Here is a 26,881-nt window from a genome sequence, read left to right as displayed (position 1 = left end):
ATACATTTAGCCTACCGTTAATTCTCATAATTTCTAATCTACAATGTTTGTTTGGTTACCATTGTGTAATGCATTCAATATACACTGCTCAAAAAACTGCTCAAAAAAAAGGGAACATTAAAATAACACATCCTAGATATGAATGAATGAAATATTCTTATTAAATACTTTTTCTTAACATAGTTGAATGTGCTGACAACAAAATCACACAAAAATTATCAATGCAAATCAAATTTATCAACCCATGGAGGTCTGGATTTGGAGTCAAACTCAAAATGAAAGTGGAAAACCACACTACAGGCTGATCCAACTTTGATGTAATGTCCTTAAAACAAATCAAAATGAGGCTCAGTAGTGTGTGTGGCCTCCACGTGCCTCCCTACAACACCTGGGCATGCTCCTGATGAGGTGGCGGGTAGTCTCCTGAGGGATCTCCTCCCAGACCTGGACTAAAGCATCCGCCAACTCCTGGACAGTCTTTGGTGCAGTGTGTCGTTGGTGGATGGAGCGAGACATGATGTCCCAGATGTGCTCAATTGGATTCAGGTCTGGGGAACGGGCGGGCCAGTCCATAGCATCAATGGCTTCCTCTTGCAGGAACTGCTGACACACTCCAGCCACATGAGGTCTAGCTTTGTCTTTCATTAGGAGGAACCCAGGGCCAACTGCACCAGCATATGGTCTCACAATGGGTTAGCTTTATGTAAGCTAGTTTTGACAATGGCAATAGAAGTTAATTTAGATTTGTATCATTTTCATTTAAATATATATACACTGCTCAAAAAAATAAAGGGAACACTTAAACAACACAATGTAACTCTAAGTCAATCACACTTCTGTGAAATCAAACTGTCCACTTAGGAAGCAACACTGATTGACAATACATTTCACATGCTGTTGTGCAAATGGAATAGACAACAGGTGGAAATTATAGGCAATTAGCAAGACACCCCCAATAAAGGAGTGGTTCTGCAGGTGGTGACCAGACCACTTCTCAGTTCCTATACTTCCTGGCTGATGTTTTGGTCACGTTTGAATGCTGGCAGTGCTTTCATTCTAGTGGTAGCATGAGACTGAGTCTACAACCCACACAAGTGGCTCAGGTAGTGCAGCTCATCCAGGATGGCACATCAATGCGAGCTGTGGCAAGAAGGTTTGCTGTGTCTGTCAGCGTAGTGTCCAGAGCATGGAGGCGCTACCAGGAGACAGGCCAGTACATCAGGAGACGTGGAGGAGGCCGTAAGAGGGCAACAACCCAGCAGCAGGACCGCTACCTCCGCCTTTGTGCAAGGAGGAGCAGGAGGAGCACTGCCAGAGCCCTGCAAAATGACCTCCAGCAGGCCACAAATGTGCATGTGTCTGCTCAAACGGTCAGAAATAGACTCCATGAGGGTGGTATGAGGGCCAGACGTCCACAGGTGGGGGTTGTGCTTACAGCCCAACACCGTGCAAGACGTTTGGCATTTGCCAGAGAACACCAAGATTGGAAAATTCGACACTGGCGCCCTGTGCTCTTCACAGATGAAAGCAGGTTCACACTGAGCACATGTGACAGACGTGACAGTCTGGAGACGCCGTGGAGAACGTTCTGCTGCCTGCAACATCCTCCAGCATGACCGGTTTGGCGGTGGGTCAGTCATGGTGTCTCTGGCAGCCCATGTGCTCGCCAGAGGTAGCCTGTCTGCCATTAGGTACCGAGATGAGATCCTCAGACCCCTTGTGAGACCATATGTTGGCCCTGGGTTCCTCATAATGCAAGACAATGCATGTGGCTGGAGTGTGTCAGCAGTTCCTGCAAGTGATGCTATGGACTGGCCCGCCCGTTCAAATTAAGCACATCTGGGACCATGTCTCGCTCCATCCACTCCATTGCACCACAGACTGTCCAGGAGTTGGCGGATGCTTTAGTCCAGGTCTGGGAGGAGATCACTCAGGAGACCATCCGCCACCTCATCAGGAGCATGCCCAGGCATTGTAGGTTGAAAGTCATGCGTTCTCCGATACACAACCCAACCAAGCCGCACTGCTTTTTAACACAGCACCATCCAACCCGGAAGCCAGCCGCACCAATGTGTCAGAGGAAACACTGTGTACCTGGCAACCTTGGTTAGCGAGCACTGTGCCTGGCCCGCCACGGGAGTCGCTGGTGTGCGATGAGACAAGGATTTCCCTACCGGCCAAACCCTCCCTAACCCGGCCAATTGTGTGTCACCCCACGGACCTCCCAGTCGCGGCCGGTTACGACAGAGCCTGGGCGCGAACCCAGAGTCTCTGGTGGCACAGCTGGCGCTGCAGTACAGCGCCCTTAACCACTGCGCCACCCGGGAGGCCTCATTTAGATATAAAGACTTTATTATAAATTAAATGAACATCATAACGCAGCAGCGGGAGGAGGAGAGTCGAGAACAGATGTATTTTATTCTGGTTACGGTATATTGATCTCTGGCTCCCTCGTGAGTATTTGGTGTGTCTTCATTTTTAAGTCGCAGTGCTTAAAGCATCAGACAAGCTCAGTAGCCTACATATAGTTGATTTTATTCAAACACATATATATGGAAAAATACATGTTTTAAAATGTAAACATTCGATTGGCCGAAAGAAAAGACTCGTTTGACCAGGATAAAAAAAATAGTCGGGACAGCCCTAATAGCTTTATTCCCTGTATTGTACAGCCTACTGTTGTGAAGTCATATGTATATCACACCAACTGACTGGTTCTTCTGATGTTGTTCACACAGGAGACCATGTTGAGACATTCTCTACATCCAGAGAGCAACAGCAGGAAGGTCACAGGGCTAAAAAGTCTCACCACTGCCCACATTGTGAGGAGATATTCCCAATTCTATCAAAGCTAAAAAAACACCTTAAAATACACACAGGAGAGAATCTGTATCCCTGTACTGACTGTGGGAAGAGATTCACGACATCAAGGTCTCTGACAGTTCATCAGAGAACACACACAGGAGAGAAGCCTTACTCCTGCTCTGACTGTGGAAAGAGTTTCTCTAGAATGACCAACTTAAAAACACATGAACGTATACATACAGGAGTGAAGCCTTACTCCTGCTCTGTCTGTGGAATGTGTTTCTCTAGACTAGGTGACTTAAAAACACATGAACGTATACATACTGGAGTGAAGCCTTATTCCTGCTCTGACTGTGACAAGAGTTTCTCTCGACTGGGCCACTTAAAAACACATGAACGTATACATACAGGAGTGAAACCTTACTTCTGCTCTGACTGTGGAAATAGTTTCTCTCGACTGGGAAACTTAAAAACACATAAACGTATACATACAGGAGTGAAGCCTTACTCCTGCTCGTACTGTGGAAAGAGTTTCTCTCGACTGGGCGACTTAAAAACACATGAACGTATACATACAGGAGTGAATTCTTACTCCTGCTCTGAATGTGGAAAGAGTTTCACTCGACTGGGCCACTTAAAAACACATGAACGTATACATACAGGAGTGAAGCCTTACTCCTGCTTTGACTGTGGAAAGAGTTTCTCTCGACTGGAAAACTTAAGAAGACATGAACGTATACATACAGGAGAGAAGCCTTACTCCTGCTCTGATTGTGTAAAATGCTTCACAACATCAACTGACCTGAAAGTTCATCAGAGAACACACACAGGAGAGAAGCCTTACCACTGATCTGACTTACAGCTGAGCTAAAAGGGTCATCGATGAACACACACAGAAGAGAAGCCTTACTTCTGCTCTTAATGTGGCAAGAGTTTCTCCAGATTGGGCAATGAAAAGACACAAAAACTGATACACACTTGAGAGAAGCCTTATCACTGCACTGACAGTGAGGGGAGATTCTACAGATTGGGCCATTTAAAGACACCATTGTATACATAAAGGAGAGAGTCCTTGTCAGTTCTCTCAGACCAGCTGAGATTAGTCACTCAATCACTTAATTTTAATTTCATAAAATAATTGTCAACACTCTATTGCAATCCTATTGTTTCTCACTGTGAGAACTGTGCAGAGGAAAGGGAGCATTCTAGAATTTTAGCCTTTCTTTACTTTACTGATCAGTGTGCTCCATGTCAGGTTGTGTGTTTTGTTAGCTTCTACTGTAAAGATACTGAGATCTTGGATTTTCCCTTAGGGTTGAATGTCCTCTGTGTGGTACGTCTGATGGTTGACTGGGTGGTACTGCTTCCCTCTACAGTTTTCCATGACAGAGAATGAGCTGGTAGGGCACAAATGAAAACACTGGCAAATGTACAAAACCTATTGCCTGGTCTGACACCTGTTCCTCTTTTCATGATGGGAGACTGAGGAAACCAGGTGAACCCAGTGGTGGAAAAAGTACCTAACTGGAATGAAAACACTGGAAAATCATTTTTACTTAAGTACTTTACACCACTGCATGCATCCATGCCGTGTGTCAGCATTGCAGGCTGGTGGTGTGATGGTTGGGGTGTGTTTTCAGGACACACATTGGGCCCCTTGATAAAAGATGAACAATGTTTGAATGCTACAGGATATCTAAAGAATATCAGGTGCCTCCCTTCACTGCAGTAGTGTATCCATCTGCAAATAGATTTCTTCAGCAGGATTATGCCACAAGGCTTGTCCAGGAATGGTTCCAAGAACATGACAGTGAATTCAGTTTACTGCAGTGGCCTGACGAGTCACCAGATCTCAATCCAATTGTTCATCTGTGGCAGGAGATGGAACAAGATATTCGGAGTAGAGATCTACTCCCAGCCAACTTGACACATCTTTGGGAAGCATTGGAGTCAACATGGGCCATCATCCCTGTGGAATGCTCTCAACTCCTTGGCCAGTCTATGAATGTGTTCCTAATGTTTGTGCACTCAGTGTATATCAGATAAAGATGGTGTGATCAGTTTTTAGCTTTAGTTTGGGTGGATTATTTTATATTACTAAACAACTTTTGTTTAATGATAAACAGGCTATGAATCGACAAATTGACTACTTGTGTTTAATACGAGATGCATTATTTTAGTCATTGATGATGAATGTATTTGAATAACCTTATTGAAGTTAATTGATCTGTCAGGTAGCCAGCGGTTAAGAGTGTTGGGCCAGTAACTGAAAGGTCTGGTTTGAATCCCAAGCCGACTAGGTGAAAAATCTGTCATTGTGCCCTTGAAAGTCAATTAACTCTTATTTCTCCTGTAAGTTGCTCTGGATAAAAACATCTGCTAAATGACAAGAATGCAATGAAAAATAATGTTTGTACATTAATTCATGCTGGACAGCCACTTTCTTCTGATGTGTATAATAAAATAAAATAAAATGTTTTTAGTGAAATACAACATGACTGCTTTGTTTATCCTGGCCAGAGGGACAGGACCATAGTAGGCTAGAGCAACTAAGTTAGTGTTAACGTTAGTTAGCATGGAAGTATCCAGGTTGCTAATGTTAGCCTAGAGAAAATAGTTTGCGACATTAACAGAAACTAATAATTCATATATCAACCTTGTCAAATTACAAACGTTTTCAAAAATGTTTTTTGCTTACAATTATCCTAGTGTCCTTGTTACCGTCTTGAGGAACAAATGTCGGGTGAATTACTTGCTTTTTCTGCTTCTCCCAGTTTTGAGGCACGACTGTTATAAATTGTAATAAATTCCGTTGTGAAATTGTAAACTAATTATTTGAAATGACAGGTTTTTACATTTACATTTTTATTTTTTTACATTTTACAATTACATTTTTCAGTCTATATCAGAACATCGAACAATATATTCGTTTTTTTTTTTACATTTTAAATCAATATATTTTATATTATGTATATTACATTGTGTATATCATTTCGGAGCAAGGCACCTATTAAATATGTTTATATCTGGAGTTTCTTTGGATATTGAGGTTAATCTTCTTGAGCAGAAGATTCCTGGAGTGGTTGAAGCACTAAACCCTGTAGTAGATGGATAGAAGGAAGAAAGCCAATCAGTTTCACTGTTGTTTGAAGAATGGTATCTGCCTACTACCGAGGTAAAGTTGGTTTTGTATTCACACATTCTGACATTCAACAGATATTCGCCAAAAGCCATTTGAAATTGTAAAAATCAATAACTAATTAATTGATTGTCATAGAAATATAAAAATAGATATGGTTTATTCTATAAATGCTTAGCATACTTTACAACCTCTGTTTTGACTAAAAAAATCCTGTTTTGATTTGATGAAAATATATAAAATCTTAAATGCGATTTAAAGCTGTATAAATCAAATAACTAATTCACCCTTTATCACAGAATGATCGAAAGAGATATGATTCATTCTATAAATATCTATCGTCTTTGTTCAACCTTTGTGTTGAATACAAATTCCAGTTTAGATTTGATCGAAATATATAAGATGCCATTCTTGTAATGTTTTATACGTTTTTTGCTAATGTGTACCTTTTTTACTATACGATTTTTATTTGCTGAATACTCAACGATGATGAACACCTCAGTTAAGTGTGCTTCTATCAGGGCTGTGGTCAAATGCATGTAATTTAAAGTCAATTTAGCTAAAATCCAATTCAATTTGAAAATGTTCCTAATTGCAAAAACATGTAACAGAATTCGGATATTCCAGAACTGTAATTCACATGTAAATCAACATAACCCTGTTTTATGTTTTTAATACTGCAGATAGAACGCTCTGTGTGCCAGAGATGGTTTCATTTAGCTTGTCTGGGGATGACAATGAAGGACTTCAACAAAGCCAAAATAGAACGTTATTGTAAGGGGCCCATTGTTCTGTTAAATTAGAGACGTATAAATAAATGATTGTTAACTACTTTAAAAGGTGGAACTGTTGCACTAAAAATACAAACATTGATTTAACATAAACTTTAAGATGGTAAACATTGATTTAACATAAACTTTAAGATGGTAAACGTTGATTTGACATACAGTTTAAGATTGTAAACATTGATTTGACATACAGTTTAAGATGGTAAACATTGTACAACTTTATGTAAACATTATCTAACTTCATATAAAACAAATTGCACTTTAAATCAACATTTATTTTAAGTTATTTTAAATAAATGCATATTCTCACATTTTTCTGAGACAAATTTTTAAATATTTTATTTCACCTTTATTTAACCAGGTAAGCTAGTTGAGAACAAGTTCTCATTTGCAACTGCGACCTGGCTGATCAATCACTGAATGAGTTGATTTCTTCATCTTGAAATGCAATATTTGAGATTTTATGTATTTTTATCAAATCAAAACTGGAATTTCTACTCAAAGCAAAGGTTTTAAAAGTATACTAGACATTTATAGAATACATCATACATAGTTTGATATTTCTGTGACAAATGGTGAATTAGTTATTGATTTATACAGTTTTATATGACATTTGATAGGTTTAATGCGAGACTTTTATAGAATAAACCATATCTATTTTTGTTTCTGTGACAATCAATGAATCAGTGTGAGCTATTGTGAATAAGCCACTGCAGTTATGAAATTGATAAACGAATGGCCATGTATCAAGTGTGTGCCGACGGAATATTTTTGGTATTTATTAGGATCTCCATTAGCCGCTGCAAAAGTATCAGAATTGTTCACTTCTCTCATTGACTTGTCAAACCCCGGCTTGGTCTGCTTCACAAGCGTTCTCTGAAGTCTCGCGATGTTACGTCTCTGGATTGAGAAACTGGTAGTGGGGAACAGGAAGTTCCGCGCAGGCGCACATCATTCTTCAGAATAAAGGATACGCCAGAATTGCGTAGTCAAGATGACAACTTCTGTGTCCGTTTCAAATGTATTACTACTGCTATGTAATAGCACGTTATAATATCTAAATAACATGTCATAACATGCTAGGTAACAAATACGTCAAGGTATTATCACGTTTGATAAAGGTTTTATGTGTTATTTTTTGTGTCAAACCGCGTGGGTGAACGTGATAACTTGTCACATATCGACTTTAGGTTAGTCTGAGTGAATGTATATCTTTTCGTCAAGGTAATTTCATTAAGGATCAATTGTTTTAGATTTCTGGGTTCGTTTAACATGTCGTTTTTGTGTAAAATTCACGAGCTGGTAAAATGGCGGTTTCCACTCGGTCTGCATCAACGTACTTCAGTGCAGGCAGTGAGGGTGCAGCAGAGAGAATTTTACGTTTTCACTACTGTTTTGGAGCTAAATGTAATGATTATCAGTGAGTCACTTATGTAAATTCAGGAAATCTTCTATAGATTAAGTGCATTTACAGTTGTGTAGCCTAATTTAAAGTATATACTTTGTCTAATGTGAATTAATTAATGTTTTGTCAATGCTTCGCTACCAGATCTATTGAAATAAGATCAGTACTTGACTTGGACAGGAGCTCATCAGAGCTGAGTACCGTCACCTCAAATTTCTACTGTTTGAGCTCATGTTCCTCTTATAGAATATTAGCTCAACAGTATTGTGGAGTTCCTGAAACTAAGCATAAAGAAAGTGCCAGAAACTAAGCATAAAGAAAGTGCCAGAACTGTGAAGACAATAACTTTTTGTGTCTGTTTCTCTTTATTACAACTGGCCGACTCAGATTAAGTCTGAGGCCGGTAACATCAACAGTGAGGACAAACCCAACCTGCCTCTCTCCTTCCACAAGGAGCCTACAGTCACTGGGTCCTGATTGTGACAGTGGAGCCCAGTTTGCACTGCAGGATCCAGAGATGACATCAGTGAAGCTGGAAGACTGCAGTCAAACACTGGAGCTGAATGTCATCATTAAAGATGAAGAAGAGGAGGAGAAGATTGGGAAATCTGTTAATCATGGTAAGAGCAGGTTCTATCTACCTACAGTGGGGAGAACAACTATTTGATACACTGCTGATTTTGCAGGTTTTCTCACTTACAAAGCATGTAGAGGTCAAATTTTTATCATAGGTACACTTCAACTGTGAGAGATGGAATCTAAAACAAAAATCCAAAAAATCACATTGTATGATTTTTAAGTAATTAATTTGCATTTTACTGGATGACATAAGTATTTGATACATCAGAAAAGCAGAACTTGTTTCCTGTAGTTCTTGACCAAGTTTGCACACACTGCAGCAGGGATTTTGGCCCACTCCTCCATACAGACCTTCTCCAGATCCTTCAGGTTTCAGGGCTGTCGCCGGGCAATACAGACGTTCAGCTCCCTCCAAAGATTTTCTATTGGGTTCAGGTCTGGAGACTGGCTAGGCCACTCCAGGACCTTGAGATGCTTCTTACGGGGCTACTCCTTAGTTGCCCTGGCTGTGTGTTTCGGGTCGTTGTCATGCTTGAAGACCCAGCCACGACCCATCTTCAATGCTCTTACGGAGGGAAGGAGGTTGTTGGCCAAGATCTCGCGATACATGGACCCATCCATCCTCCCCTGAATACGGTGCTGTCGTCCTGTCCCCTTTGCAGAAAAGCATCCCCAAAGAATTATGTTTCCACCTCCATGCATCACAGTTGGGATGGTGTTCTTGGGGTTGAAAAACATCCCCGAAGAATGATGTCTTCCTTCAAACACGGCGAGTGGAGTTTAGACCAAAAAGCTCTATTTTTGTCTCATCAGACCACATGACCGTCTCCCATTCCTCCTGTGGATCATCCAGATGGTCATTGCCAAACTTCAGATGGGCCTGGAGATGCGCTGGCTTGAGCAGGGGGACCTTGCGTGCGCTGCAGGATTTTAATCCATGAAGGCGTAGTGTGTTACTAATGGTTTTATTTGAGACTGTGGTCCCAGCTCTCTTCAGGTCATTGACCAGGTCCTGCCATGTAGTTCTGGGCTGATCCTTCCTCATGATCATTGATTGATTTTCTGGATTTTTGTTTTAGATTCCGTCTCTCGCAGTTGAAGTGTACCTATGATAAAAATTACAGACCTCTACATGCTTTGTAAGTTGGATAACCTGCAAAATCGGCAGTGTATCAAATACTTGTTCTCCCCACTGTAAGTGTGTGTTGTTCATTCTAACTTCCCACTGCATAAAATGTTGCAGTCGAACTGTGTCAATGAGAAGGTAGATGGTATTTCATGCTACTGACTAGAGGTCGACCGATTATGATTTTTCAACACCGATACCGATTTATTGGAGGACCAAAAAAAAAGCTGATACCAATTAATGGGCCGATTTAAAAAATACATTAAAAAATGTGATTTATTTGTAATAATGACAATTAGAACAATAGTGATTGAACACTTATTTTAACTTAATATAATACATCAATAAAAATCTATTTAGCCTCAAATAAATAATGAAACATGTTCAATTTGGTTTAAATAATGCAAAAACTAAGTGTTGGAGAAGTAAAAGTGCAATATGCGCCATGTAAAAAAGTTAACGTTTGAGTTCCTCGCACAGAACATGAGAACATATGAAAGTTGGTGGTTCCTTTTAACATGAGACTTCAATATTCCAAGGTAAGAGGTTTTAGGTTGTAGTTAATACAGTATTTATAGGACTTTTTCTCTCTATACCATTTGTATTTCATACACCTTTGACTGTTGGATGTTCTTATAGGCACAATAGTATTGCCAGTGTGTGTAACAGTATAGCTTCTGTCCCTCTCCTCGCTCCTACCTGGGCTCGAACCAGGAACACAACGACAACAGCCACACTCGAAGCAGTGTTACCCATCGCTCCACAAAGCTGCGGCCCTTGCAGAGAAAGGGCAATAACTACTCTAAATCTCAGAGCGAGTGACGTTTGAAACGCTATTAGCGCACACCCAGCTAACTAGCTAGCCATATCACATTGATTACACCAGGCTGATAGGCTTGAAGTCATGTGCTTGCGAAGAGCTGCTGGCAAAACGCACAAATTAATTATAACATAATAACACACAGAAATACGAGCCTTTGGTCATTAATATGGTCGAATCCGGAACCTATCATCTCGAAAGCTAGACGTTTATTCTTTCAGTGAAATACGGAACTGTTCCGTATTTTATCTAATGGGTGGTATCCCTAAGTCTAAATATTCTTGTTACATTGCACAACCTTAAATGTTATGTCATAATTACATACAATTCTGGCAGATTAGTTCGCAATGAGCCAGGCGGCCCAAACTGTTGCATATACCCTGACTCTGCGTGCAATGAATGCAAGAGAAATGACACAATTTCACCTGGTTAATATTGCCTGCTAACCTGGATTTCTTTTAGCTAAATATGCAGGTTTAAAAATATATACTTCTGTGTATTGATTTAAAAAAGGCATTGATGTTTATGGTTAGGTAGTTGTCCAACGATTGTGCATTTTTCTCAAATGCGCTTTTGTTAAATCATCCCATGTGTCGTTATAACTCGTGATTATGATTGATTGATTGTTTTTTTTATAAGATAAGTTTAATGCTAGCTAGCAACTTACCTTGGCTTCTACTGCATTCGCGTAACAGGCAGGCTCCCCGTGGAGTGCAATGTAATCAGAGTAATGAGAGGCAGGTGGTTAGAGCGTTGGACTAGTTAACTTTAAGGTTGCAAGATTGGCTCCCCCAAGCTGACAAGGTGAAAATCTGTCGTTCTGCCCCTGAACAAGGCAGTTAACCCACCATTCCTAGGCCGCCATTGAAAATAAGAATGTGTTCTTAACTGACTTGGTTAAATAAAGTTAAATAAAGGTATACAATATATTTTTTTAAATCGGCGCCCAAAAATATTGATTTCCGATTGTTATGAAAACTTGAAATCGGCCCTAATTAATCGGCCATTCCGATTAATCGGCCGACTTCTACTACTGACACTTGCATGGTTTGACACCAGTATTGCCAGCATTTGTTTTATTAACTGGGCTGTCTGGAGTGATCAGAGAGTAGACTAAGGAAGTGAAGTAGACAAACTGCCAGTGTTTGAAATTAGTCTGTGTAGTTACTAACCCTTGTGATAGTGAGTGGAGGATGATATAGCTCATAATTTTCTTGACTTATGAGATACTTTTAGAATAGTTTTATTCCCATTTTGTATTGCACAGTCTACTGATATGAATATGTACAGGTAGCCTAATGGTTAGAGCATTGGGCCAGTTACCGAAAGGTTGCTGGATCGAATCCTGAGCTGACAAGGTAAAAAAAAAATGTAATTCTGCCCCAGAGCATAGCAGTTAACACACTGAACCCCGGGCCCCAGAGCATAGCAGTTAACACACTGAACCCCGGGCGTTAGAGATGTGGATGTCGATTCTGGCAGCTCCCCGCACCTCTCTGATTCAGAGGTTGGGTTAAATGTGGAAGACACACTTCAGTTGAATGCATTCAGTTGTACAACTTTTCTACATGTGTAATAATATTCAGACACATTTGTCCGTAGAACTCTATGAAACGATTATGTCGAGGCACCGATCTAGGGGAGGGAACCAAAACATTACTGCAGTGTTTATTTTATTTAACTAGGCAAGTCGGTGAAGAACAAATTATTTTTTTTACGATGACTGCCTACCCCAGCCAAACCCTAACCCGAATATGCTGGGCCAATTGTGCGCAGCCGCAATCACGTCCGGTTGTGATATAGCCTGGAATCGAACCAGGGTCTGTAGTGACGCATCTAGCATTGATGCAGTGCCTTAGACTGTTGCACCACTCGGAAGCCCCTTGAAGTGTTGAAGATCCCCAAGAACACAGTGGCCTCCATCAATCATACTTTAATCATATATATTGAGGATATATATATACTTGAGGATTGACAAACATAACAACCAAACAAATAAATAAAAAGTACAATATGCAGTTGTAGATGATGTAGATTACGCTTCGCCTATAGCCAATATTCACATACATTATTTTGAATATACAGATTTGCAGTTCCAATGCTTCTAAACTCTGGGGCTTTATTTTTCACTAAAGTAGTACATTTTTCAAGAGCCAGGCTTAATGTTCATTATTTTTACCAATGACCAAGTGAGGGGGAACTGACATACTTCCAGTGGAGAGCAATTGAACGTCTAGCTTGTAATAGACAGAGGTCAAAAAATGTATTTTCTCTCCTATGTAAATAATTATTCTCTGGGTAGAGATTTAGGAGGCATATTTTATGGATGAATGTTATTGGGGTAGAGGCCATCTCAGAGATATAGCGCAGTACTGAGCTCCAAACGTTTGTAAATCAAATTGATTTATAAAGCCCTTCTTACGTCAGCTGATATCTCAAAGTGATGTACAGAAACGCCGCCTAAAACCCCAAACAGCAAGCAATGCAGGTGTAGAAGCACAGTGGCTAGAAGAATCTCCCAAAAGGACAGAACCTAGGAAGAAACCTTGAGAGGAACCAGGCTATGAGGGGTGGCCAGTCCTCTTCTGGCTGTGTCAGGTGGAGATTATAACAGAACATGGCCAAGATATTCAAATGTTCATAGATGACCAGCAGGGTCAAATAATAATAATCACAGTGGTTGTCGAGGGTGCAACATGTCAGCACCTCAGGAGTAAATGTCAGTTGGCTTTTCATAGCCGATCATTGAGAGAATCTCTACCGTTCCTGCTGTCTCTAGAGAGTTGAGAACAGCAGGTCTGGGAATGGTAGCACGTCCGGTGAACAGGTCAGGGTTCCATAGCTGCAGGCAGAACAGTTGAAACTGGAGCAGCAGCACAGCCAGGGGGACTGGGGACAGCAAGGAGTCATCAGGCCAAGTAGTCCTGAGGCATGGTCCTAGGGCTCAGGTCCTCTGAGAAAGAAAGAGAGAGCATATTTAAATTCACACAGGACACCGGACAAGACGGGAGAAGTACTCAGATATAACAGACTTACCCTAGCCCCCGACACATACACTACTGCAGCATAAATACTGGAGGCTGAGACAGGAGGGGTCAGGAGACACTGCGGCCCCACCCGACGATACCCCCCGACAGGGCCAAACAGGCAGGATATAACCCCATCCACTTTGCCAAAGCACAGCCCCCACACCACTAGAGGGATATCTTCAACCACCAACTTACCATTCTGAGACAAGGCCGAGTATAGCCCACAAAGGTCTCCGCCACGGCACAACCCAAAGGGGGGCGCCAACCAGACAGGAAGATCATGTCAGTGACGCACCCCTCCTAGGGACGGCATGGAAGAGCACCAGAAAGGCAGAGAATCCCAGTGGAGAGAGGGGAACCGGCCAGGCAGAGACAGCAAGGGCGGTTCATTGCTCCAGTGCCTTTCCGTTCACCTTCACACTCCTGAGCCAGACTACACTCAATCATAGGACCTACTGAAGAGATGAGTCTTCAATAAAGACTTAAAGGTTGAGACCGAGTCTGCGTCTCTCACATGGGTAGGGAGACCATTCCATGAAAAATTAGCTCTATAGGAGAAAACCCTGCCTCCAGCTGTTTGCTTAGAAATTCTAGGGACAGTAAGGAGACCTGCGTCTTGTGACCGTAGCGTACGTGTAGGTATGTACGACAGGACCAAATCAGAAAGATGGGTAGGAGCAAACCCATGTAATGCTTTGTAGGTTAGCAGTAAAACCTTGAAATCAGCCTTTGCCTTAACAGGAAGCCAGTGTATCTCAGCACATTCCCACAGGCAATGATACAAGGTGCCTAAATGTGTGTTACATTTAACAAAACAGGTCTAGGGTATTAGGGTCAAATTTGTGGAGCTTAACAAGGGTGATATATGCTCTCATTGCCCAATTGTATTGCAACAATCTCAGGCGGGTGTTTATATCTGAGCTCTAGAGCATATCATACCCCAATACACTGTACATATCCAGAAGTGGACCTATAAGTTTGTCCTTAAATATCTTCTAAATATCTATTGGGAGCCCATCTGGACCTCTTTACCTCCCTTCCGACTGAAAATAGCATCAGATTTCTACAGGATCCATTGATAATTGTCCTTGTTAATTATGAATTGCATTAATGGCTCGGTCTGAATTTAACCTCTTAATGCGCCAGGCCAGCAATTTATCTGGTTTTTCACCATGATCATAGGACTGTCATGGATCAGGACTGTACAGCAAATCTCCTATGTGGACGTGGTGAAGAGAGTTATAGAGTTCTTTAGAAGATATGGTGGTGGATGCACCTCCAACTAGTTGCAAATGTTGTACATAAATCAAGTGATCTGGGTATGTTGTACATAAATCAAGTGATCTGGGTACACTTATTGTGAAGGTGGATGTTCTTAGTATTTATAACCACAGTTATTAATTGTACTGCACAAGAAGTCCAAGAAGTTGGACATCATTATATCTGCAGCTTAAGTTTTTGGGACTACAAGGACTACTGTCACCAGATAATGTTCTGCTCTTACAGGATCCTTCTCAGCCTGTGTAGAAACCTGGTTAGAACAGAGTAGCAGGCTGATTTAGTTTAATAAAAATGGTGTTATTGACAGTTTGTATGATCCCGTATTTTGTATTAACGGGATCGATATGACAACAGCTAGTGAAAGTGCAGGGTGCCAAATTCAAAACAACAAAAATCTCATAATTAAAATTCCTCAAGCATACAAGTATTTTACACCATTTTAAAGATAAAATTATTGTTAATCCAGCCACCGTGTCTGATTTTAAAAAAAGGCTTTACAGCGAAAGCACCACAAACGATTATGTTAGGTCACCACCAAGCCACAGAAAAACACAGCCATTTTTTCCAGCCAAAGATAGGACTCACAAAAAGCACAAATAGATTAAATTAATCACTAACCTTTGATGATCTTCATCGGATGACACTCATGGGACTTCATGTTACACAATACATGTATGTTTTGTTTGAAAAAGTTCATATTTATATATTTTTAAATCTACATTTACATTGGCGCGTTACTACGTTCAGTAGTTCCAAAAACATCCAGTGATTTTCCATAGCCACATCAATTTACGGAAATACTCATCATTAAATGTTGATGAAAATACAAGTGTTACACATGGAATTATAGATGTACTTCTCCTTAATGCAACCGCTGTGTCAGATTTTAAAAAAGCTTTACGGAAAAAGCAAACCATGCTATAATCTGAGAATGGCGCTCAGAAAACAAATAAATATATCAGCCATGTTGGAGTCAACAGAAATCAGAAATAACATTATAAATATTCACTTACCTTTGATGATCTTCATCAGAATGCACTCCCAGGAATCCTGGTTCCACAATAAATGTTTGATTTGTTCGATAATGTTCATAATTTATGTCCAAATAGCTACGTTTGTTAGGTCGTTTAGTACACAAATCCAAACGTGCATGCAGGTCCAGCCGAACGTCGGACAAAAAGTTCAAAAAGTTATATTCCAGGTCTTAGAAACATTTCAAACTAAGTATAGAATCAATCTTTAGGATGTTTTTATCATAAATCTTCAATAACGTTCCAACCAGAGAATTCCTATGTCTGTAGAAAAGCAATGGAACGCAGGTCGCTCTCATGTGAAATGCGCGTGACTCTCTGCCAGATCACTGACACATTCCCCTCTCTTTCGGCCTCACCTCACAGTAGAAGCCTGAAACAAGTTTCTAAAGACGGTTGACATCTAGTGGAAGCCTTAGGAAGTGCAACTTGACCCATATCCCACTGTGTTTTCGATTGGGGCTGAGTTGAAAATCAACCAACCTCAGATTTCCCACTTCCTGTTTGGATTTTTTCTCAGGTTTTTGCCTGCTATATGAGTTATGTTATACTCACAGACATCATTCAAACAGTTTTAGAAACTTCAGTGTTTCCTATCCAAATGTACATATATTAGCAACTGGATTTTTTTCTCAGGTTTTTGCCTGCCATATGAGTTATGTTATACTCACAGACCTCATTCAAACAGTTTTAGAAACTTCAGAGTGGTTTCTATCCAAATGTACATATATTAGCAACTGGGACTGAGGAGCTGGCTGTTTACTCTGGGCACATCTGGGCACCTTATTCATCCAAGCTACTCAATACTGCCCCCAGCCTAAGAAGTTAAACAGCATGATCATCATTACACAGGTCCACCTTGTGCTGGGGACAAGAGTAGCTGAATACGTACCTTGGCAGCAGCTAATGATGTCAACGTTGTGAACAGAGTTCCCCTTGGTGGTGATGGGGTTATGGTATGGGCAGGCATAAGCTACAGACAAGTGAAATTTATCGATGGCAATTTGAATGCACGGAGATACATGACACGATCCTGAGGCCCATTGTCCTGTCATTCATCCGCCGCCATCACCTCATGTTTCAGAATGACAACGCACAGCCCCATGTCGCAAGATTCTGTACACAATTGAAAGTGCTGAAAATGTCCCAATTCTGTGGCCTGCATACTCAGACATGTCTCCCTTTGAGCATGTTCGAGATGGTCTGGTACGACGTGTACGGCCGCTTGTTCCAGTTCCCTCTTATATCCAGGAATTTCGCACAGACATTGAAGAGTGGGTTAACATTCCAGATGCCACAATCAACAGCCTGAATAACTCTATGTAAAGGAGACGTGTCCCAGAGGAGGCAGTAGCAGCTACCCACTTCTCCAGTGCTTAATGTGTAAATTGGGAGGTCCTGGAACCAAAACTGAGCCCGAGAGCATTGATCTGGGGGTCTCTGAGGTACCAGAACACATGAAATAAAATACCTTTATAATATTGCATTCATTATCATGGCTTTTGCGAACTGGCATATTATAATTGTTTTATTTGATTTAACTAGGCAAGTCAGTTAAGAACCAATTCTTATTTACAGTGACGGCCTACCCGTACCAAACCCGGACAATGCTGGACCAATTGTGCGCCGCCCTATTGGACTGCCAATCACGGCCAGATGTGATACAGACAAGCTCTCTCTTGCTTTACTTTGTAAAACTGTGCAGTTTGCTCAATAGGCCTATTTGGAAGTTGATAACTTGGTAACACACAAACAGACTAGTATTTTATTTTCAGCAGGATCCATTTGCTTTGCAACCTGTGTTTTCCAGTGATTGGATTAGAAATATTGCTAAAGGCCTGTTTTGGCTGTATGCTGTTAACTAACAGATTTGCCACATGTTCCTGACTGTAGAAATGCCTTGTGAATGGCTACACACAATCCACAACTAGGGCTATTTTATTTAAATTAGCTATTGATCCTCTGTAGCTAAATACTCCTGGTGTTGTATTGGGAATGATTTAGTTTCTTTCTGAACAGACTGCAGAGTCCCGCAGCACCTCAACACACTTCCCACAGCTATTATTCTATCAGGAAATAAATGAAGAAGTGCAATGCTGGAGAGATGAGTTGTCGGCTCATGTCTATAACAACACAGAGAGGAGAGAGATCATAGAAAGTGAATCTCATTTTAGTTTTAGCTCATTTAGCTCTGATTGCTTTTATCAGGAGTTTTACATTGCAAACAGGATAAATTATTTTTCACGCCACGAGGTACCTGATCCTGCCAAATGGGTTACCGGAACGAAAGACTACAAAACTGAGAGGTGCCGGAAGATCTGGCTCAAATTAAGCGCCGCCCTTCTCGTATAATGGGGTAGGGATATCCCAAGAATCCCTGAGTGCATGGATGGTTGCACCGAATATTTTGTTTTTATAATTAAACCAAGATAGACCACAGCCAGGTGAGTCATAGTGGGCAGAGCCAAGCACGAGCTAGCAAGATCCTATTGGCGCGTCCGTGCGCACAATTTATGGTAGGGAATGCCTCCTCTGTGAAGAGCTCGTGTGCAATAACTCAATTCGCCTTTGCGTAAAAATAAATAAAAAACATTTGCAATGGGTAAAGTCTACTAAACTTAGTCCACTCTGTTCATAACAGATTTTAGTTTGGGGAACTGTATTAAGATCAGATGTTTCATTGATTAGAACATTTGCAGAATGTCGGACAATATCCATCTAGTTCCATCTTCTCCCACTGCCTGTCGGAAAGCGGATTCTTCACATTATACATCTGGTGAAATATCTGTCTCATTGTTCTATCTGTGGCTGCACTGTGGTAGTGGGGGAACAGGAAGTTCAGGGCAGACACACAACATTCTTCAGAATAACGAAAACGCCAGAACTCTAATGTTTAGAACATAACATTTGTGTCATTTTCTATGTATTACTTTAGGTATGTAATAGCAGGTTTAAACTTCCTATTATCGGAAGAACATATCATACCATGCGAGGTAACATCCGTTAAGGTATTAACACGTTTGATTTGTTATTTTTGTGTCAAACCAAGTGAACGTGAAACTATTTTAAGTCACACAGGTAGAAACTTTGGGTTTGTCTGAATGGATGTACATAATTGCTTCATGGTAATTTAATAAAAAATATATTTATTTTACATTTCTGAGTTTGTTTAGCATGTTATTGGTTTTGTATAAAATTCACGAGTTGGTAAAATGGCGGTGCCCACTCAGTCTGTGTTAACGGACTTCAGTGCAGGTACAGAGACACAATTTCATAGTTGCTCTACTGTTTTGAAGCTGAATGTAATGATTATCAGTTTTCTACATGTGTACTAATATTCAGACACATTGTTGTTTCTATCTCATCTATAAATGTTACTATGGTGTGAACTGAAACACTATTTGATTTTTATGTAAAATAATACAGTGAAGAAAAGGTTATTCAGGAAAATAGTACATAGTGCTGCCTGAAACATACTGAAACCTTGTACTAAATGGTTTTTGACATTTCTGCATTTATGTGAATTTGGGAAATTTACTATACATCATGTTTTAACTAATTTTAAAGCGTGTACATTTTAATTAATGTTTTGCTATTAATGCTTACCTACCAGATCTATTGAAATGAGATCAGTGCTTGACTTGGACAGGAGCTCACCAGAGCTGAGTACCATCACCTCAAATTTCTACTGTTTGAGCTCATGTTCCTCTTATAGAATATTAGCTCAACAGTATTGTGGAGCTCCTTTACCTAAATATAAACCATATTTTTAGAGAATAAAGAAAGTCTTGACAGTTCTGGCACTAACTTTTGTGTCCGTTTCTCTTTATTAATACTGGCCAACTCAGATTAAGTCTGAGGCCGGTAACATCAACAGTGAGGACAAACCCAGCCTGCCTCTCTCCTTCCACACTGAGTCCAAACCTACAGTCACTGGGTCCTGATTGTGACAGTAGAGCCCAGTTTTTATAGCAGGATCCAGAGATGGCATCAGTGCTGCACCTAAATATATTTTTTGAGAATAAAGAAAGTGCCAGAACTGTCAAGACAATAACTTTTGAAAAAAACAGTACAGGCACCTATTTCAGTCCAAGTCAAGCACTGAATTAGATAATTGAACAAGAAGGAAAATATTTAATAGAGAGTAAAGAAAGTGCCGGAACTGTCAAGACAACTTTGTGTCTGTTTGTCATTGTTACTACAGGACGACTAGAATTATGTCTGAGGCCGGTAACATCAACAGTGAGGACAAACCCAGCCTGCCTCTCTCATTCCACACTGAGTTCAAACCTACAGTCACTGGGTCCTGATTATGACAGTGGAGCCCAGTTTTCTCTGCAGGATCCAGAGATGGCATCAGTGAAGCTGGAAGACTGCAGTCAAACACTGGAGCTGAATGTCAACATTAAAGATGAAGAAGAGGAGGAGAAGATTGGGAAATCTGTTTCTCATGGTAAGAGCAGGTTCTATCTATCCAAGTTTGTTGTTCGTTCCAACTTCCCACTGTGCATGAAAGGTTGCAGTAGAACTATTTCAATGAAAAGGTAGCTGTTATTTCATGCTAATGACACTTGCATGGGTTGACACCAGTATTGTCAGCATTTGTTTTATTCACTGTGCTATCTAGAGTGTTCAGGGAGTAGAATAAAGAAATTAAGTTGACAAACTGCCTGTGTTTTAAAGTTCTATGAAATGAGTCTGTGTAGTTACTAACCCTTGTGATAGTGAGTGGAGGATGATATGAAATGAGTCTGTGTAGTTACTAACCCTTGTGATAGTGAGTAGAGGATGATATGAAATTAGTCTGTGTAGTTACTAACCCTTGTGATAGTGAGTAGAGGATGATATGAAATTAGTCTGTGTAGTAACTAACCCTTGTGATAGTGAGTAGAGGATGACAAGCCCCTTTTTAGCTTTCAACTCTTATTCACTTTTAGAATAGTTTTATTCCCCTGTATTGTACAGCCTACTGATATGAATACATATGTCACCCGGTACAGACAGAAGAGGACCGGCCACCCCTTTGGGCCTGGTTCCTCTCTAACTTTGTTCCAAGGTTCCTGCTTTCTAGGGAGTTTTTCCTGGCCGCTGCTTCTACATCTGCATTGCTTGTTCTTTGGGGATTTTAGGCTGGGTTTCTGTGAAGTACTTTGTGACAACTGCTGATGTAAAAAGGGCTTCATAATATTGATTTGATTGACATGTGTATCACACCAACTGACTGGTTCTTCTGATGTTGTTCACACAGGAGACCATGTTGAGACATTCTCTACATCTAGAGAGCAACAGCAGGAAGATCAGAGAGCTAAGAGGTCTCATCACTGCCCACATTGTGAGGAGATTTTCCCAATTCTATCAAAGCTAAAAATACACCTAAAAATACACACAGGAGAGAATCCGTATCCCTGTACTGACTGTGGAAAATGCTTCACAACGTCAACTGAGCTAAAAGTTCACCAGAGAACACACACGGGAGAAAAGCCTTACTCCTGCTCTGATTGTGGGGTGAGTTTCTCTCGACTGGGCCACTTAAAAGACATGAACATATACATACAGGAGAGAAGCGTTACTCCTGCTCTGACTGTGGGAAGAGTTTTTCTCGACTGGACCTCTTAAAAAGCATGATCTTATACATACAGGAGAGAAACCTTACTCCTGCCCTGACTGTGGAAGGAGTTTTTCTCGACTGAGCCATTTAAAAAAACATGAACTTATACATACAGTAGTGAAGCCTTACCCCTGCTCTGACTGTGTAGCTTCACAACATCAGCTCAGCTAAAAGTTCATCAGAGAACACACACAGGTGAGAAGCTGTACCTGCTCTGACTGTGGAAAGATTTTCTGGGCCACTTAAAAAGACACAAACATATACATACAGGAGTGAATACTTATGCCTGCTCTAACTGTGTGAAATGCTTCATTACATCAACTGATCTAAAAGTTCATCAGAGAACACACACAGGTGAGAAGCCTTACTCCTGCTCTGACTGTGGAAAGAGTTTCTCTCTACTGGGCAACTTAAAAAGACATGAACGTATACATACAGGAGTGAAGCCTTACTCCTGCTCTGATTGTGGAAAGAGTTTCTCTCAAATGGGCCAGTTGAAAAGACACCAAGCTAACCATAAAGGAGAGAAGACTTACCATTTGTAATGTGGCAAGAGTAACTCAAGTGAAAGTCACCAAGTAAAATACTACTTGTGTAAAAAGTTGAAATTATTTGGTTGTATCAAAAGTAGAAGTATGAATCATTTCAAATTCCTTAAATTAACCTCTGGGTGTCCCTAAACCGGAACGGTTGTTGCTAACGTGCGCTAATGTGACTAGAATGACGTTGAATCCAACAGCCAACTTTCCGGGACATAGACATGTCTTATATGGGCAGAAAGCTTAAATTCTTGTTAATCTAACTGCGGTCACCAATTTAACAGTAGCTGTTACAGTGAAAAAATACCATGCTATTGTTTGAGGAGAGTGCACGACAATAAAATAACTTATCACGGCAACTGGTTTGATATATTCACCTCTGAAGGTAAATAATGTACTTACATTCAGTAATCTTGCTCTGATATGTCATCCTGAGGGTCCCACAGATAAAATGTAGCATAGAATACATTTTCATGTTCAACTGTAGGAACTGGGTTCTACATTTTGAACCCCTGCTGTCTCTGGCTCCACACCCACCCCACCCAGCCATCAAGATGTGTGAAGGTTAGTGTATAAGCTAATGATCCGTCATGTATGACATTTCTGGGAGTGTGTAAACTTCATTTATTTAATACCATAGCATTTGTATATGTTCTCTATAGTTATGTACTTAAATGACCAATTCGGCACATTTGGGCAAATTCCTGGCAGACTTGATACAGTCCAGTAATGTAATTCTTCACTGCATCAGTCAAACTGTGCACACACACACTGCTGCCATCTGGTGGCCAACATCTAAATTACATCTAGACTCCTTTCTGAAAGTATGGCCTTTCTCTTGCTCTTCAAAGATGATAGAAAATAAAAACACAGTTTTTTTTGCTTGTATTATCTTTTACCAGATCTAATGTGTTATTCTCCTACATTAATTTCACATTTCCACAAACTTCAAATTGTTTCCTTTTAAACGGTCTCAAGAATATGCATGTATTTGCTTCAGGTGCTGAGCTACAGGCAGTTAGATTTGCGTATGTCATTTTAGGTGAAAATGTCACCAAAAAATGGGTACGATCCTTGAGCTTTTTAAGTGAACCAGACGACACAATTGTGTTGTTTTTTTATATTGCAGATAGCCAGGGGCACACTCCAGCACCATTTACAAACGGAGCATTTGTGTTTAGTGAGTGCGCCAGATCAGAGGCCGTGGGGAGGACCAGGGATGTTATCTTGATAAGTGCATGAATTGGACTATTTTCTGTCATGCTAATCATAAAAAAATGTAATGAGTACTTTTGGGTGTCAGGGAAAATGTAAAATGTTTGGGCGTTGGAGTAAAAAAAGTAAAAATTGTCATTTTCTTTTTCTTGAGGAATTTTTGGGAAGTAAAAGTTGTCAAATATAAATAGTAAAGCGCAGATACCCCCAAAAAACGACTTAGGTAAAAACTAAGTGCTTTACACCACTGCATGCATCCATACCGTGTGTCAGCATTGCAGGCTGGTGGTGTGAAGGCGTTGGGGTGTTTTTCAGGGCACACATTGGGCCTCTTGATAAAAGATGAGCAACATTTGAATGCAACAAGATATCTAAACATCATTGCCAATCAGGTGCCTCCCTTCATGGCAGCAGTGTATCCATCTGCAAGTTGTTTCTTCAGCAGGATTATGCCACAAGGCTTGTCCAGGAATGGTTCCAAAAACAGCTCCCTGAATTCACTGTAATTGTGCATCTGTGGGAGGAGATGAAACGAGCTATTCAGAGTAGAGATCCACTCCCAGCCAACTTGACATAATTGTGTGAAGCATTGGAGTCAACATGGGTCAGCGTCCCTGTGGAACACTCAACACCTTTGACAGTCTATGCCGTGACGAATTGGGGATGTTCTGAGGACAAAGGGGGTGCAACTCAATATTAGGAAGGTGTTTCTGATGTTTTGTACTCTGTGTATATCAGAAAAGATGGTGTGATTAGTTTGGGTGGATTATTTTATATTACTAAATTACCTTTGTTCAATGATAAATGTAGAGCTTGTTATGTATATATATTATATATTTTTAGTGTTTCCTGTTTGACCCCAGGAAGAGTAGCTGCTGGGGATCCTAATAAAATACTAAATGTATCAGATATTAATGACGTGTTGATCAGTTTTCACCATTAGTATTTTAATGAACGTTTCATTCAGTGTGTTTCTATGGGATATAGTAGATATAGTAGTAAAGGACAAATTCTGTATTTTATCAAATAATTTTTAATCATGTTTATACCTAATGTCCTAAAATACTAAATGAATGATCTAAACAATCCATGGTACGACCTTCTTAAAACCATCCCATATGTCAGCATAGTATTGTAATGCATTATTAGTCTTTTCATGGTGCAAATGTCCAGGGACGGCATTACAACCACGATCCAGTAATGACCCAGTTACTATTGGGGGAATGGAACCAGAGAGGAAGCTTGTGTTACCTTTCTCTACACCACTACAGTATTCATTTCAACAGATGTCGTGGAAATTTCCTTAATTACCAACTGATGAGAGAGCAAATCACACACGAGTCAGAGTTATGCTTAATCTTCACCTTTAATAATAATTAAGCTTTTGCAATAGCATTTTGACTTTCAACACTTCAGTATCTCTACTGAACAGTTGAGTGCTCTACATAATGGCAAATGGGATCCTTTATAGCAAAGATCCACCCCCCCTAGACGATATGACAAAACACAGGTCTTAGGAACTTACACAAAGAAAAACCTTACTTCAGAGAGAATATCCCCTCGTCAGACAGAGTGGGCTATAAATGATCGTTCAGTTTGGTCTCCTAAACAAAGCTCTTATCTCGTCCTTGGTACAAAATTGTACCAAGACATTACCCCCGCCCTATGATGTACATCAAATTGTCATTTAGAACCAATTCTAAATACAACCAATCAGAGGACAAACTCACGGAGAGGAGAGTGACCCTATAGGTCAACAAAGAGGGAGCATAGAATGATTCCAGACACTGTCACCCTCCTTTCCCCGATGAGAAAAGTAGGGAGTCACTGGCACACAGAAAAGATATGTTTACACATGATGACCCCTTGACCTCTCCCCTCTCTGCGGCCCATGCAACTTAGTCCTGACATAGAACAGATAACTGCCAATGGCCACCACTATAGTACAACAAAATACATTCTTATGAGAAATAACTCATAAGCATATCATGAAAATAAAACATCTTATCTATGTTACCCAACTAATTCTGATCATTCCACAACACAGACCTTTTCCACGACCCATTGTTAGAGCTCAATATACACCCAGGACTATATTGAGGGTCAGACTGTTGTAATGCCCAGTTGATTATGTAAATAGTATTGGAGAACTCTGGTATTGGATGGTCCATTTGAGGGTGAGTCATTGATATGAATGTTTAGAGTGAAAGAGCTGTGACCTCACATGTGATGGTCCACATCTACCAGAACCTTTCCTAGTGGGTTAGTAAACACCACCGCATTTTAGGAAGCCATTGTTCAAAATGTGATCATACACACAGTAACAATGGGAGGGGGTGTGGCCTGCATAAGGGAAGAGGTTGATCTCAGACAGAGTTGACAGGTTAACAGTGAGGACAAACCCAGCCTGCCTCTCTCCTTTCGCACTGCCTTCAAAACAGATTCTAAACCTACAGTCACTGGGTCCTGATTGACAGTGGAGACTTGTTGCACTGCAGGATCTAGAGATGGCATCACTGGACAGGTCTCCATTGGGCCAAGTCTACAACAAAAACATTTAGCAAAACAATCATTGCAACGTGATGGAAACGACAGATACAGGAGACATTTTTCTAAAGATCCACAAATGTTTTATCTGTTCGAACAGCAGCAGGAAAACATTGAAGAACCACAGTGCAATGCTGCGAAGGTGTAAGAATGGCGCTGCCAAAATCAGAGACTCATCTCCTGAGTAAACACCACAAATCGTGCGCACGTACCTCATCCCCTGAATACAAACCAAGTCATTTTACATACAGGACTTCAAACTGTAAAATAGATATAATATTTTGAATCATCACACCTTTTGCTGTGTACTGCAGTGTTTTCCCATCCTGGTCCAGGGGATCCATAGAGGTGAGCTGTTTTGTTTTTGCCCCTAACACACACACTGGATTCAACTAAACAACTCAAGCCTTTGAACTGAATAAGGTATGTGAGTGTGAGGGCAAAAACATACATGTACACCCTTTGGGACCAGGATTGGGGAACACTGCTGTACTGAAAGTCCTCCATCTTCAGAACTTCACTGTTGACATGCACATTATTGGGATTGTATACAGGGTGAAGAAACCAAGGTGGACATTTGTAATTTGATTGAACTATCCCTTAAATTACAGTTCCTTTGGAGTTACATTTAGTTAGAGGTGCATTTTCTCTAAGCCTGTGCTATAAATAAACATTTCATATTCCTAGGTCTAGTACAATGGGAAAACATATTGTTGCTGTATTTTTTTCAATGTACTACAATCTTACATTTTTGTAAGGGCTGTTCGTCACATTGGGGTGCTGCTGCAGGTTCTCTGCGTCTCTTGACCATGTCAGGCAGGCCGGGCACAAAGCTCAAGACGCCTCTCCACTTCCCTCCATTAGTTATTCAGCAAGCTGATAACACATCTCTCCACTTCCCTCCATTAGTTATTTAACAAGCTGATAACACATCTCTCCACTTCCCTCCATTAGTTATTTATCAAGCTG

The 26,881-nt window shown here is 40.6% G+C and overlaps 2 protein-coding genes across 9 annotated transcripts in view; both read left to right on the top strand.

Moving 5' to 3' along the window:
- The window catches only part of LOC127919131 (zinc finger protein 501-like), a 100,553-nt gene that overhangs the window by 14,400 nt on the left and 59,272 nt on the right, over positions 1 to 26,881 (top strand). The window contains exon 4 of one of the 2 annotated variants that reach the window (XM_052502543.1): positions 2,739 to 4,133. The exons of the other annotated variant lie outside the window; for it this stretch is intronic. Within the exon in view, the coding sequence (XP_052358503.1) occupies positions 2,739 to 3,655 (917 nt within the window). The 3' untranslated portion in view covers positions 3,656 to 4,133. Of the gene's footprint in view, positions 1 to 2,738; positions 4,134 to 26,881 lie in introns of those variants that run through there. 2 annotated transcript variants of the gene reach the window in all.
- The window catches only part of LOC127919130 (zinc finger protein 260-like), a 56,294-nt gene continuing 37,112 nt past the window's right edge, over positions 7,700 to 26,881 (top strand). Inside the window, exons 1-3 of one of the 7 annotated variants that reach the window (XM_052502536.1) lie at positions 7,700 to 7,956; positions 8,525 to 8,757; positions 20,208 to 20,456. In XM_052502536.1, the coding sequence (XP_052358496.1) occupies positions 7,937 to 7,956; positions 8,525 to 8,757; positions 20,208 to 20,456 (502 nt within the window). In that variant the 5' untranslated portion in view covers positions 7,700 to 7,936. Of the gene's footprint in view, positions 7,957 to 8,011; positions 8,153 to 8,524; positions 8,758 to 20,207; positions 20,457 to 26,881 lie in introns of those variants that run through there. The other 6 variants (XM_052502538.1, XM_052502540.1, XM_052502537.1 and 3 more) reach the window with 6 other exon arrangements.

Source organism: Oncorhynchus keta, unplaced genomic scaffold (genome assembly GCF_023373465.1).
Source record: "Oncorhynchus keta strain PuntledgeMale-10-30-2019 unplaced genomic scaffold, Oket_V2 Un_contig_15847_pilon_pilon, whole genome shotgun sequence".
In the NCBI taxonomy this organism is placed as follows: domain Eukaryota; kingdom Metazoa; phylum Chordata; class Actinopteri; order Salmoniformes; family Salmonidae; genus Oncorhynchus; species Oncorhynchus keta.
This window is presented reverse-complemented; position numbering and strand designations above follow the sequence as displayed.